Source organism: Castanea sativa, chromosome 12 (genome assembly GCF_040712315.1).
Source record: "Castanea sativa cultivar Marrone di Chiusa Pesio chromosome 12, ASM4071231v1".
In the NCBI taxonomy this organism is placed as follows: domain Eukaryota; kingdom Viridiplantae; phylum Streptophyta; class Magnoliopsida; order Fagales; family Fagaceae; genus Castanea; species Castanea sativa.
Window position 1 is genome coordinate 27,663,528 of NC_134024.1, and position 14,436 is coordinate 27,677,963.

The 14,436-nt window shown below is 34.1% G+C and overlaps 1 protein-coding gene across 1 annotated transcript; it reads left to right on the forward strand.

Annotated features, from left to right (window-relative positions):
- Positions 1 to 14,025: 14,025 nt before the first annotated feature.
- On the forward strand, positions 14,026 to 14,436 carry LOC142620463 (uncharacterized). Its single transcript, XM_075793828.1, has one exon. It carries the CDS (start codon positions 14,026 to 14,028, stop codon positions 14,434 to 14,436), a length of 411 nt encoding a protein of 136 aa, XP_075649943.1.

Consider the following 14,436-nt stretch of genomic DNA (forward strand, 5'->3'; position numbering starts at 1 on the left):
TCAAAGTGGTATCAAGTATGTCATTAGCTTCTACCAATGTACTTCAAATTCTATTATGACTTTAGGTTGTAAAAATTGTAATTTTTTTATTAGCATATCTTTTGATTGAACTGAAATTTGAGCACAATGGGATTGACCATAAGTTTATTGCTTTGAAATTAAACAAGAATCAGCAATTGGTTAATTTCTATAATTTTTTCCCACCTCACACGGAAAATTAGTAACATCATTTTAATCCGTATGCACTTCTATTATATACAACCCTCACTCTAATTGCTTCTTAAAAATACTACTCCAAAAACAAAAGTCTATTAAGTTCTCTTTGAATTTTCTAAATTAGTAGTATAAATAAGGAAGTAATTATTTAAATTTTTTATAAAAAGTAGAGAGAAGTCCTGAATCTTATTCTCATCATTCTAGTTCTTGTTCTTTTACTGTGAAAAATCCTACTCTCCTTCATATCACTGAAGAACCACAATCAGATGGGTTTGAACCTACCACTTAAGAGTAAGAAACCAATAAAAAACTACCTAAGATTTATCATTTTTCTGAAAAAATGAAGAAAAATTGACCACATTCATATTCAATCCATCTCCCTCCCATTGAACCTACCACTTAAGATTTAAGAATCCAATAAGAAAAACAGCAAAACCCATACCAAATCAACAAAACCCATATAAAATCAAGTGATTGACATCCAAAAAAAACCAATCCCTTTGATATTTTGAAATTAAAAACAGGGGAAAACTACCAAATCATGAGAAAACAAACCTTGAGATTGTGACACTAGAATATCGGCGGATTCGGCATCTTTTTCAGGCTCTAAAAATAACTCCGGTGATGACTGTGGCGGAATGAAGCTCCATTGTGGGGAGGAGGAGGAGAGTCTGCCCTTGGTTTGCCATTTGAAGAAGAAGCTTTGAACGTGTTTGAGGAATGTTTGGGGTTTTAATTGAGTTATAATTGCATGTAATAAGGTGTATTGAGTTTAAATTGGTTGGCTGATGTGTCTTCTCATGATTGGTTTATTGGCTGGCGTAAAAGGTGTCTTTTACACTAGCTCCAGACCTAACGTATTCTCTTATCAATAATCAAAAAGGTTGAACAAGATACAATACAAGCAGAGCTGGAAATAATGTAAAAAATGCCAATGACCTAATTGGTCTGAAACTTAAGAGATTTCTAACCATTTCAAAAAATAATAATAGGGGAAAACTTTCATCTGCCTTCATTTTCATTTCCCCCTTCCCATTCTCTATCTTACAAGTTTCAAATAGGAATTGTTTTTCTCCTAAATGTAAGTTTCAACATACTAGTTTCTCAATAAACAGATATAGTTTATATAACCCACAGAATTACTCTAAAAATTATAGTGGATTTTATTCCGTAATCCTAAAGCTTGGGGCACATCATGAGCCAGAAATTATACACCCTGAAATGGACAATGGTCTTCCTTGATTTCCTTTTCTAATGGTTTTAATTTTTGTGAAAAGCTATTATAGAGGTTTTGGTTTTCGTTAAAATAATGGCAAGCAAATCATTGTCACAAAAAAACACTGTTGTACTTTTTAAACTTGGAGTGCAGCAGCTAGGTATTTTGAGTTTTCTGACTAGTTTGTTTCATTTTGTTTAGTTACTGCTTAACTTTATAGTTTATTCTGGTCACTTTTCCCTTACTCTCCTCTCTTTTACTTTCCCATCCTCCGAACATAGAGCTCGGGTGAATGGGAAGCCCAACAAACTTAAAAACACTAACAATGAACATTGAAAGTAACTTTTGGATCTAATGCATAGGCAGTGCTCTCCTCTCTTCTACTCACCTTTGTTTATACCAGAAGATGAACCCCTTCACATTCTAATGACCAAGAATACATTTTTTTTTTTCAATACGCCTACACACTTATGTTTATACCATAACATAAACCCCCTTCACACTCTAATGACCAGGGTCAAAGCGAGGCACTTCACTGCTTCAACTGATAATTTGGCCCAAAGGTTATCAATATATATATACACACACACACACATATTTTATTTTTTTCTTCTTTCCAGAAAGCAATTTAAATCTGATTGTATGGGGTTTACCTAGGGAAATTATCCAACTCCTGCCAAGCAGAAGAAAAAAACCCAAATTGTTCAACCCAGCCAGAAAAACCTACGATAAATAACCCAAATAGTATAAACGGCAAAACTAACGAACCCAGCCAGACAAAATAAAGAAAAAAAAACCAAATTGAAATCAGTATTAAACATACAATTAGAAGTTTTACTAATTCAAGTATATACAATAACTTATTCTCTCACCTGCTATGAAATAATAGATTGGTTTTGTTCCTAGCAACCCTGCGAAACCAAAAGGTAAACAAAATTAATAACAATTCAGCCATACAGAGAACAAACGGCAACAAATAAAAAACCCATATGGAAAATTAAAGAATAAGGATGAGACGTACTAAGATTTTAGATTCGATAAACGGTGGAAACTTCGAACAAAAGGGCAGAGAGACGGAAGAAGTGCCGTTGAGTTGGATTGGATGTGGATTTGAGGTTGGATTGGAATAGAAGAAGCTAGAGGGTGGTGCCGCCTAGTTGGATTGAGATTCAATGGTGCGTTGTTGTCTGGTTCTTCTCTATTGTGGGTATGGGTTTGTTGAGCTAGAGAGGCAAACGTGATATTTTTATGAGACGAGATAGGGAAAAACGAGACAGAGCTAGAGAGGAAAACCAGAGGCGTTGAGACGAGACAGAGTAGAGAGGAAAACCAGAGGCGTTGTTAACGTGTGAATGATTCTGCGTTCTTTTGTTTTGTTTTTCTTGGTTTATATATATAACTTGTTTAGCCAGTAACCAGTATCCCTTAAAATTATTCCAATGGTCAGGATTTAAACAATGTTAGATCAACGGTTAAGATAAAGGAGGGTACCGTACCCCCTCTTTTCCTGGGGGTACAGTAGAATGACCCTTTGAGTGTAGGTGAGAATTGAACTTTAGATCTTTTCTACAATCATTAGAGATTTTACCAATTAAGCTAACAAGAACCTACACAAGTTTTATAACATAGAGCTTACAAATTGATGTGTTGATAATAATAAAAATAAAAACAAACATTCATTAATTAAAAGTTTGAAAGTTTGAAACCTACCAATCACATTCATTAACATATCAACTCATCCATAATGTCATCCAAGACGAACTGGAGATGGATCAAATGAGAAAAGTCATGGACGAGATGAGGGAGAATGTGAGAAGAACAAATCTTGTTTTGACTTGGTTCATCGAACTGATTCTCCCTTCATAGCTTCCATCAACAGTCATCCCCTGCCTTCCAAGTTCAAGATGCCTTCCTTGGACTCTAATGATGGAACGTGCAACTCGTGTGACCACATTGCATCCTTCAAGACCACGATGCACCTTCAAGGAGTTCCAAATGAGATAATGTGTAAGGCCTTCCCAACCACCCTTAAGGGGCCAGCACGAGTGTGGTTCAATAAAACACCTTTGAATATTGTTGGTTTTTTTTAGGAGTTGAGTAAGTTGTTCATCAACAATTTTATCGGAGGACAAAGGCATAAGTGCTCTTCGTTCAGCCTACTGATTTTCTATGCATCATCAAGATATATGTTTCAATAGCTTGAAAATTCTACTTCAACTAAAATTCTATAACAAAATTTTCAACAAATATAAACCCCTGCCAAGGTCGAAACCCTTCATATTCACTTAAATTTTCACAAAAAAAACACACAGCAAATTGAAGATTTTACAAAAAAGGTACGGGACTTCATGAGACCACATTGTAATGTTGTATCCATGGAGTTGCCCAAAGTAAATACAGGGGTACAGACATGTTGCCATCTTTTATGCTCTAATTGTCTATGATTACTACTTTATAATATTGTTATTGTTGTGATTTGTGAGTGACTTTATTAGTATGAAAAATCTACATGTGAAAATTGTAATCGTAAAAATTTGTTTTTACAATAAAAACATTAAATTTAATAGTAATTTTGATTTAATAATTAACAATTTCAACAATCAAATTTTCTCTAGCGTTGGTGTAATTTGTACTACTATGTATGTTATATATACAACCCTCATATGATCTTGGAAAAACCACTCTATAAAAAAAAATTTCATCAATACCAAGAAGAAGTATAGTCCATATAGGAATGATTTAGATGTTTCTTACTTGATTTTGGAGTCTCAGATTGATTAGTAGAATAATATGGGAGGTGCATTATTCATATTAAAAGTGGCAATTTACATTGATAAAAAACTAAACAAGGGCGTGTAATAACTTCTATGCATATGGTTGTGGGGTAGCGTTGGTGCATGTAAGGGTTAGAAGACAAAGTTTTGTTTATTTATTTATTTATTTAAATATGCATCCTACTTTGTTGATACCTATACAATACCCATGAGAAACTATTCAAATTCTACTACAATTTATTTGTTCATATCCTATCAAATTTCTTCTTCTTTTTTTGGATAAATAATAAAACAAAAGTAGTCATCGCCCACCATTACGGTCTTTTTTAAAATTTAAAATATGCATCCTACTTGGTTAATACCTATACAATACCTATGAGAAACTATTTTAAATTATAAAATAAATTTTCTATTAAATTTTAATTAATAGTTTTTTCATACAGGACTCTCTATTTGTTTTTTAAAAAATATATGTGATTTTAAATTTAACTATTCTGTGTATCGCACGGGTTAGCGACTAGTTTCCTATAATCATAAAACAAATACTATATAATATCTTAACACTTTGTAGATTGCTTGTTAGGAAAACATGTCACATAATATCGGGAATTATATTAAGAAAATTGAATATGGAAAAGTTAGCCACAATTTTGCAATCATAATAGGTTTAGAAGAGCCCTATGTACCTATATCACTATCATGTGTGTGATGCTTGGCGATCATAGAGAGAAAGATTATGTATATGGATTTGTTGTCATAGAAGAGGAGACTGCTCTGTTGTTATTTTGGAATAACGACATATAGGGTTGGGGAAGAGATCTGTGTTGATGTGTGTTGAGACCTAAACGATGTTTTTTTTTTTATCCTAGTGCACTGACGAATTTTGTGTATGAGAATACTTCTTCGAGCTCCAGTGATGATGCGAACGGCTACTAGTGATGCTACTATTTAGGGATTTCTCTCCCTTCAGATTAGGGCTAGCAATTTCATATTTGATTTAGGAATACCTTCTTCTTAACATGTCATAAAATGGCTTGATTGTTTCTAATGGGTCATGGGTTTTCAATAAGTAGCAATTTTTAATTTTTAACTTTTTTTTTATAGAAGATTTAACTGAAAAAATTGATGCCATGTCACTCAAAATTTACCATATTTTTACTCTGTTATCCACATAGGATTGAAAGTAACAGTTGTTAAAAGAATGACATATTGTGCTCATGTTTTAAACTTGAGAGACTAATAGCGCTTACTTGAAACTTGAGGGACTAATAATGCTTGACAGGCAAGCTTTAGGGACTAATGATGTAGTTTCACCGGAGGGAGTAAGTAGACAATAATTTCCAAGGATATTACAAGTTTTATAATATGGAGCTTACAAATTGGTGTGTTGATAATGATAAAAATAAACATTTATTAATTAAAAGGTTGAACTTTCTCAAAATAAAAAATTAAAAGGTTGAAGGTTTGAAGTCTACCAGTCACATTCACTAGCATAATAATTTAGAAGATTTATGCACTAAAAGTTGTAGTACCTTGCATTTTCTATGAGTCAAATGACAAATGGATCGAGACTAGATCTAGACACATGTTTAAAATTTCCATGTTCTAGCATTGGAGCATTAGATGGATGTTTTGCCTATAAGAAATTAGTTATTGGTTTTGGGGTAAAATTTAAATACAATGTCTTATGTGCAATACATTATATTTTTCGATTAAATTGAAACACATGATTGTATTGAATTTGATTATTCATGAAAAATAAAAAATTGATTGTATCTCATTGGCCAATACAACCATGTATTTGAGTTTAATTGGGAAATCTAATGAGTATACTGAACTTAAGGTATCAACCTAAGTTTTAAATAGAGTTTGGAATAGCCTTCCATAGTAGTTTTGTAATCCTTTTTGTGAGTAATGAATGTACTGAGATTTTAGTGGACAGAGTGAATAAGAGTGAGAGGCAGATTGTGAGTTGTAGTTTAAATTTTCCTAAAGAGATTCAAGTTCCATGTGTATTATTTAAATTAAAAAAACCAACCCAGAGTGGAGTCCTCAAATTCGTTTGAAGTCATTGGTAGAGTTTCCATTATGCAGAATGGAATAGGAAAGTGGTAACACATTAGAGACCTTCCACAGTTGCCCACCGTATGACGCTTTAAACTAAGTCCTATACTTTTGATCATCTCTAAAGAGCATTTGCTATGAAGTTATAACTCACTCTTTCTTCCTATGGTCCAATCACACATATTAGTAGTCCATTTTTGAGAGATGCTTATACTTAAAGGATGCCTAATTAATGTTTCCTCCTACTAGCTTATTTTTCTCGAACGACTCAAGGATTTGGATATGTCAATCATAACCCTAACCTGCATAAAACTTTCAACACCCATCTCTTCGTCAACTTTTCAACTTGCACTGCCTCCCCTAACAATTGTCCTAAAAATTTTATAACTTTTTTGGTCATATACCTAATTGGAAGTTCATGAATTCAGACCCATAAAGGAGTTTGAGAGAACTTGACCTCTATTAAAGAGGTGTTCCCCTACAATCATTTGAAAACTACAAGATGTTTTCTCATAGTATCAAAGATGGTTAGTACCCGTTCTAGACCAACTTGATGCCAAAAAATAAAAATTTCCTTTTCTTGCCAATATCTATAACTTGAAACCTTTACCCAATCGTCATAATAGTATGAAGGTTCAAGCCACCAATTCAAAAATGAGATTGCAATTGGTAACACTTTTACAGCAAATATTCCACCTATTACTTTAGTAGGGTTTACTCGATTAAAGGTTTTGTCTCCCATTTTTTGACAATCTAAGCCAGTAGCACATTTCAATTATATCATATATATTCTCCATGGTTAGATTTAAAAGACCTAATGTGAACATATGAACAAAATAGGCAAAAGGGATAAGTAATGTACAAGAGAAATAAACCAAAAAAAAAAGGATAAAACAAGTCCTATCGGTATATAGAGACAACAAGAATTTCCTATTCTTGCCAATGTCTTTAACTTCAAACCTTTACCCAATCGCCATAATAGCATGAAGGTTCAAGCCACCAATTCAAAAATGAGATTGCAATTGGTAACACTTTTGCAACAAAATATTCCACCTATTGTTTTAGTAGAGTTTGCTCGATTAAAGGTTTTGTCTCCCAATTTATGACACTCTAAGCCAATAGCACATTTCAATTATATCATATATATTCTCCATGGTTAGATTTAAAATACCTAATGTGAACATATAAACAAAATAAGGCAAAAGGGATAAGCAATGTACAAGAGAAAGAAACAAAAAAAACAAAAAAGAAGAAGAAGAAAATAGGATAAAACAAGTCCTATCGGTATATAGAGACAACAAGAAGGGACTGCAACGTTTTACTAGGACAAGTACAAGGTTCATCTAATGTCTAGGGTTTGATGTCGCCACTCGCCACATCCTAAAAACTAAGAGAGACTTTTTGTAGTCATTCATACCATTACGTATGTGTGCAAGTTATATACACAACTCTAGTAGAAAGTGTGAATTTATTATGTGCAAACCCTTAAAAGAACCTATAAATAAATAAATTAAATGTGTAACACCCCAAACCCATTCCAAGAATTTAGATGCATAAACTGTCTTATAAATAATCAACAATATTATAATGGAATAGAGTATAATTAAATATCCATAAATAAACTTCAATCCATCAAACTCTTTCTACAAAATCCATAAAATAAAATAAAAAAAAACTTTAACATTTTAGTCTCCAAATAAAATCTCAAAGAGTATCACAAATGCCAAACTCACTATCCTAGGAAAATATAATAAAACAGTCTATCAACTAGCATAGCTCCAAAAAGCATAGCTCCAAAAGAAGTCTTCAATTTATGGCTCCAATGATTTACCACCAAAAGAGATTCCACTGTTATAATCTGAAAGTGTTGAAAAAGGGGGGTGAGCTAGAAGCTCATTAAGAGATTACGTAACATGATAATGTCTTTCAAAACAAAACAATAGTATCATTGACAATATATAATATTTACAAAACATTTACAAATAATTTTAATAATAATATAATATATTCTATAAAGCTGTCAGAAAGAAAACATTTATGTGGCGTTTGGTACAGGGAATCCACATTACTCTCGTCATCCAGATTCCTAGGAATCACATTCCTAGGAATCTTAAATGAATTATAGGTATTCCTGTGTTTGGTTTCATTGGGAATATTTTAAGATTCCTAGGAATGTGAGATGATAATGTTTGGTTTATTCCCAGGAATCTTAAATGAATTATTTATTTTTCCTATTCTATCCTTAGATTTGAATGTGAATTACCAAGTCCTTAAAAAAAAAAATCTTCATCTAAATAAATAATGAAAAACCAAATATAAATTATTAATTATGAAAAATTCATTAAAATTATAGTCTAAACATTTCAAAATGACAGGTACAATACAAAAATAACTATATAAATTCTCAAATGCTTTTATTCTTAATAATAATTTTAAAAGAATTTAATCCATAATAATTTGTTTTATATTTGATCTTAATTGCTTAAATGATAATGAAAAAAGGGTTAAAATTGTCAATTTATAAAAAATACAATTTCCTTTAAGCTTGGGAATCTGGATTCCCACCTGTTTTAAAGGGAATCCACATTCCTACTGAGAGGGGAATCCACATTCCCCTGGCATCTGATTCCTTAGCGTGATTTGTAACCAAACATGGGAATCTTTAAACATTCCTGGGAATCCTAAAACATTACCCCATACCAAACGCCACCTTAACTATAACAGTGTAATGAGTAAATAAAATAGTAACCACTTTAGTTAACAAAAATACACTAAATAGGTAGAAACGATATATTATAGTAATAGACATTTTTTTTCACTTATAAAGGTCAATAACAATCAAACAATAGTTTGATATGGAAAACATTAAACATTAGTCAAATAAAAACATAAATTGTTAAACACTCAGTGGGTGATTCCCTTGGGAAACAATAACACTAACCTTAAAGAGGCAACACGGGCTCTAAAGAGCAAACGATAACATTGGTTACGAAGAGCAAACGATAACACTACACCACACCACACCACACCACAATAACACTACATCGGCTGAAGGCTAACACTTAACCCTGTGTTGGCAAAGGTTGCAAACTGTCTAGCTAACCACTTGAAAACATTATTCTTGTATTAGAATATTGTCAATACCAATCATATATCATATAATGAATATTTTCTCAAAAATATAGTTTTGAGTCATTCTTAACATGTAAAATTTCAAAATAACACACAATAAATAATAAAATTGAGGTATGTATAAAGTATTGATATTGGTATAAGTTTTTGAAACTTCATTTTTGCAAATATGTATATATATAAATTTACATTCATATTGACAACAGTGTATCAAACAAATATAATCTGATCATGAATAAATGTATCTATTTCCCTTTGTTCCATCTATGGACTTGGTTTTTTTATTTTACTTTATTTAAATGATGGATTCGTTGGATTTGCTAGGATACATAAGAAGCCATTATTTATTTTATTGAAAAAAACGGATACCTATCCAAAAAAGAATCCGGTATTTTTTGGTCGTGAAGATCTGAATAGGACAAATCGCCCCATGGATATCTTGCTTCGGAACAAAACAATTAGAAATTACGTATACACACACACACGCACACACACACACACACATAATTATACACATATTGAGAGACGTCATGTTTTGAAGTCTATTTACTTCTAGTTGCTAAGCCAAGCTTCACTTCAATTGTCTCGAACAATATCAACTATAACCTAATTAAGGATCAAATAACTTAATAAAGATAGGTATTGAATAACCAAAAAGTCCTCTTACAAAACTTTCCTTGGCCACTGTGAAGATTTTGCAATATTAAATCTAACATAGCTTTCTTATATACATAATGTATATACTATATTTTATATAATTGTAGTGTAAACCCTAATACAACAATTTGCTATACCTATATATATACCATTGAACGCCATCTGTGGATGTCTATATAAGCTTAACTTATAAAGAATCGTGATATTACTCCACATATATATTAGGATCTCTTTCAAAATCAATAAACTAATATACGTTTATATAGATACTTCCATTATAGCCTATTTTCCCTTAAATATATCAATATAATTTATAAGACTTCCATGCGACTATGAGATGATGAATCCTAAATCAAAGATGCGTTTAATGATTCGAATAAAGCATGTATAGTTAGATGTTTACCTCAGTACAATATGAATTTTCCTGCTGCTCTAATAGTACCGCGTTATTCTATTCTTTATAATGTAGAGAAACCCTAATTCTCTGCTCCTAAACCTTTACATGCTAAGCACTGACTTCTTCTTCTTCTTTTTTATTTATTTTATTTTCGGAATCTTACGGTCTCTCTATATCTTTCACGTGGCTGACTTAAAAACACTCAGTGTATATATATATATATACCTCTAAAATAACACTCTAATTTAGCCTAGGAAGACCAATCTCACTCCAATTAGTACTCTTAAATAAATTCAGCTTTACACATTAAATACATTTGCTACTTGGGTTGGAATTAATGTTTCCTACTTGGGCAAGAATTTAAAACCCACTAAAACTTATCTTTTTAGTCTCCAAGAAGCCCATAAAATCTAAATAAAGTTCCAATACTTTAATTCCCAATTATCACCGCTCCCTCTTAGTGCAGTGTCACTCTACAAGTATAAATGCTTGTGGGGTGTGGGAAGTAAGGGTCGGGGTTCAAGTATCCAGGAGGGAGCTTCACACACATATACACTTAAATTAGGTTAGAGTAGAAATTCTATCTTGTATCTAAAAAAAATCCCAATTAAACTCAAATTAAGGTTGTCTAAATAGGCTAGAACTCTAAAGGATTCAAATAACACTTAAACTCCTAATTTAAATAAGTATTAATCTCTTATCATTTTCCTTAACTAACAAGGAGACTAAAAGTTTAATATAAATAATCCACCGAAATAACTCTCCACATTACATCTTCTTTTATTTATTTTCTTTGTAGATATCACAATATAAAATAATATCACCTTCAAAATAAATTAAATAATTCACCAATTCTACTTTAGAAGCAATTAAATTAAATTTAAGTGAGACGAGTGTTACTAAATGCCAACTATATACATAGTCTATAACATATATAAAATAAAAAAAATTTGACTTTTAGTTGATTTCATAATATATGTCTACTTTTATGTTTTGGTTTATACTGTTTTTGTTAGCAAAATAAAGTAAAAAAGTTTATACTTTACAAATGGCCAGTGAGATATTATCTAACTATTAATGATAGAGTATAATTATTGTAGAGATAAAAGGCCCCTAAAAGTATAGTGGGTCGTGGGCTTTGTCCGAGGACGTCTAGTAGTCTGAGGACAAGGATAAGATAGGGAAGACATGCGAATCCAAGCACCGAGGAAAAACCACGACTGGGAAAGTTTGGGAAGGTAGTCTGAGGAGGACTATCTCCTCGGCTAAGTAAGGTAGAGGTCAGAGGGAATGAACTGCCGATGGAAGCAACTTTCCGGAAGATTCTACTGACAAGGATGATTATTATAAGAGCGTAGGACAAATGAGAGTTGGGAAATATCAAAGGAAAAGCTGCTTCCATCGCGTTGAATACTTTGCAGCTAACCATCTGGCCGCATTAATGTGGAGGTGATGCCTGAACAATAACCAACGGCCTTATAGCTACACCCAAGGACTTCAAGAAGGTGCTGAGGGGATAAGAATAAAGGCTATCAACTTGCCCTACACGTGGAGGGTGGAGATGAAGAAAAACAGGGTATATAATAGAGAAAGAAGTCCCTTATTTGGGGGAGGGGAGGAAAAATTAGAGAGAGAAAACCATTGTAGCTCCAAGAACTGGATTTGTAACCAAAATCTAAAGAAGTATATATATATATTTATATAAGATTTAGTCTCCTCGGACTATGCAGAGGACGATTTACTTCATGTCAAACAATTGTATTCTTGTTTTCTTTTCACTTGGGCTCATTATAGTTATCTTCTGATCCACTAAAGCCTAGTTTTCTAGCCTATTTTCTACAAATTCATTGTATTGGGTTCTTTGGGCCTGAATTCTTTTCCCTTTAGGCTTGGGAATCAAATCCAAACCTTACAATTGGCGTCGTCTGTAGGAAAGCTTGAGCTTTGGTGAGAATAACACTGAATTATGGTGGGCTCAGGGCCAAACCAGGAGGAGTCTGTTGGGTCCCAACATCATGATCAGTTTCTCAACTTTGAACAAGGGAGGGGCCAGGACGTTAGTGTCCACACCACACATACCAGTAGAAGTCAGACCAAGAATGGAAGTCACGTCTCTCATGAGGCAACTACCAGAAGCATGCAACTGGAGATTAATCGTTTAAGAAGAAGGTTTCACCTAGGGCGGCGTAGAAGAACTCCTTCGAGCTCTAACCATTCTTCTTCTGATGATGATGATCATAGCTATTGCCACAGGTAAAAGACTTCTCCTAGCGAGTCTTTTTCCTATTTTAAGGAGCATCGTGATGGGCAGGGGAGAAGAAGTCCATCATATAAAGGCTTGGGCAGTGATGCCAAAAGTAAAGCTCTAAATCAGATCTCCAAGTCACCTTTTACCCGAAGAATTGAAGGAGGGAGGCTTTCCCGGCGGTTTACTCAACCAATGTTTACCATCTACAATGGTAGAATAGACCCTATGGAGCACTTAAGCCATTTCAACTAGAGAATGGTTGTTCATTCTAAGAATGAGACTTTAATGTGCAAGGTCTTCCCATCTAGTTTAGGGCTTGTGGCGATGAAGTGGTTTAATGGCCCGAAGGAGGGATCTATTCACTCTTTTAAGGAGCTCACGAGGGTTTTTGGTTCTCAGTTTGTAACTTGTAGTAGGGTTCCTCGGCCTTCAGACTCTTTGCTGTCTATGGCCATGCAAGAGGCGGAACCTTAAAGATATACTCTGACCGATATTGGGAGATGTTTAATGAAATTGATGGGGATTTTAATGACATGGCCGTAAGAACTTTTAAGGTCTGCCTGCCCGCCAAGCACAGTTTGAGAAAATCGTTGATAGGAAAGCCAGTTAGTAATGCGCGTCAGCTCATGAACCGCATTGATAAGCATAAGTAGGTTGAGGAGGACCAACAACTAGGTAAGGGCAAGGTTAAGGTGATCCCTCAAGATAGGAGGGACTTTAGGTCGAATAGGTACAACAGTAATCATTCTCGGCGGGATTATTCTGGGCAATTTGGGGCTGCTACTACTCTGGTGGTTAACACGGTATTTCGAGAACCAGTGCATCAAATCTTAGAAAAAATTAAGAGTGAGCCATATTTTCAATGGCCAAACAAGATGGGAGGAGACCCCATGAGACGTAATCAAAGCCTTCATTGCTAGTACCACCAGGAGTGAGGGCATATGACGGAGGACTGTCGAACTTTGTGGAATCACTTAGAACAGCTAGTCCAAAGTGGCAAGTTAAAGCAATTTTTGTATCATCCCAATGGACAGTGAGGTCAGGCAGGGTTAGGATCTCAGAAAGATGCTTCTTCGAAACCACCTCTAGGTACAATCAATGTTATTCTTGCCACTCTGGGGAGGACTGGTTCTCACCCCTCCAAGGTACTGTCCATATCTCAGCTACCCACAGAGGACTCCCCTTCTAAGCCAAAGAAAAGTAGGATGGAAGTCTGACCAGTGCTGAGTTTCTCTGATGAGGACAAGGTTGACACTTTGCAGCCACATGATGATGCATTGGTGGTTACCCTCAGGATAGGGGGTATGATGTGAAGTGAGTGATGGTTGATCAAGGTAGTAGAACAGAGATTATGTACCCTGATTTGTATAAAGGGCTAAAGTTGAAACCAGAGGATTTGACAAGTTATAATTCACCCTTAGTAGGGTTTAATGGGAATGTGGTTATTCCAAGGGGCCAGATCAGATTACCAGTACAAGTAGGGTCAGAGGTAGTAGGGGTGGACTTCATTGTAGCGGATGCTTACTCTCCTTACACTGCCATCTTGGCTAGACCTTGGCTACATGCCATGGGGGCTGTCTCTTCCACCTTGCACTTGAAGGTGAAATATCCATCTGGTGGCCAGGTAAAAGAATTGGTTGGGAGCCAATATATGACTAGGCAGTGTCTAGTTTCTACTATTAAACATCAGGCTAAAGATGAACCTTCAGCCCCTACCGATAAGGGCTTATAG

Excerpts from the sequence above, each read along its gene's own strand:
- LOC142620463 (XM_075793828.1), top strand. The coding sequence starts at position 14,026 with ATGGTTGATCAAGGTAGTAGAACAGAGATTATGTACCCTGATTTGTAT.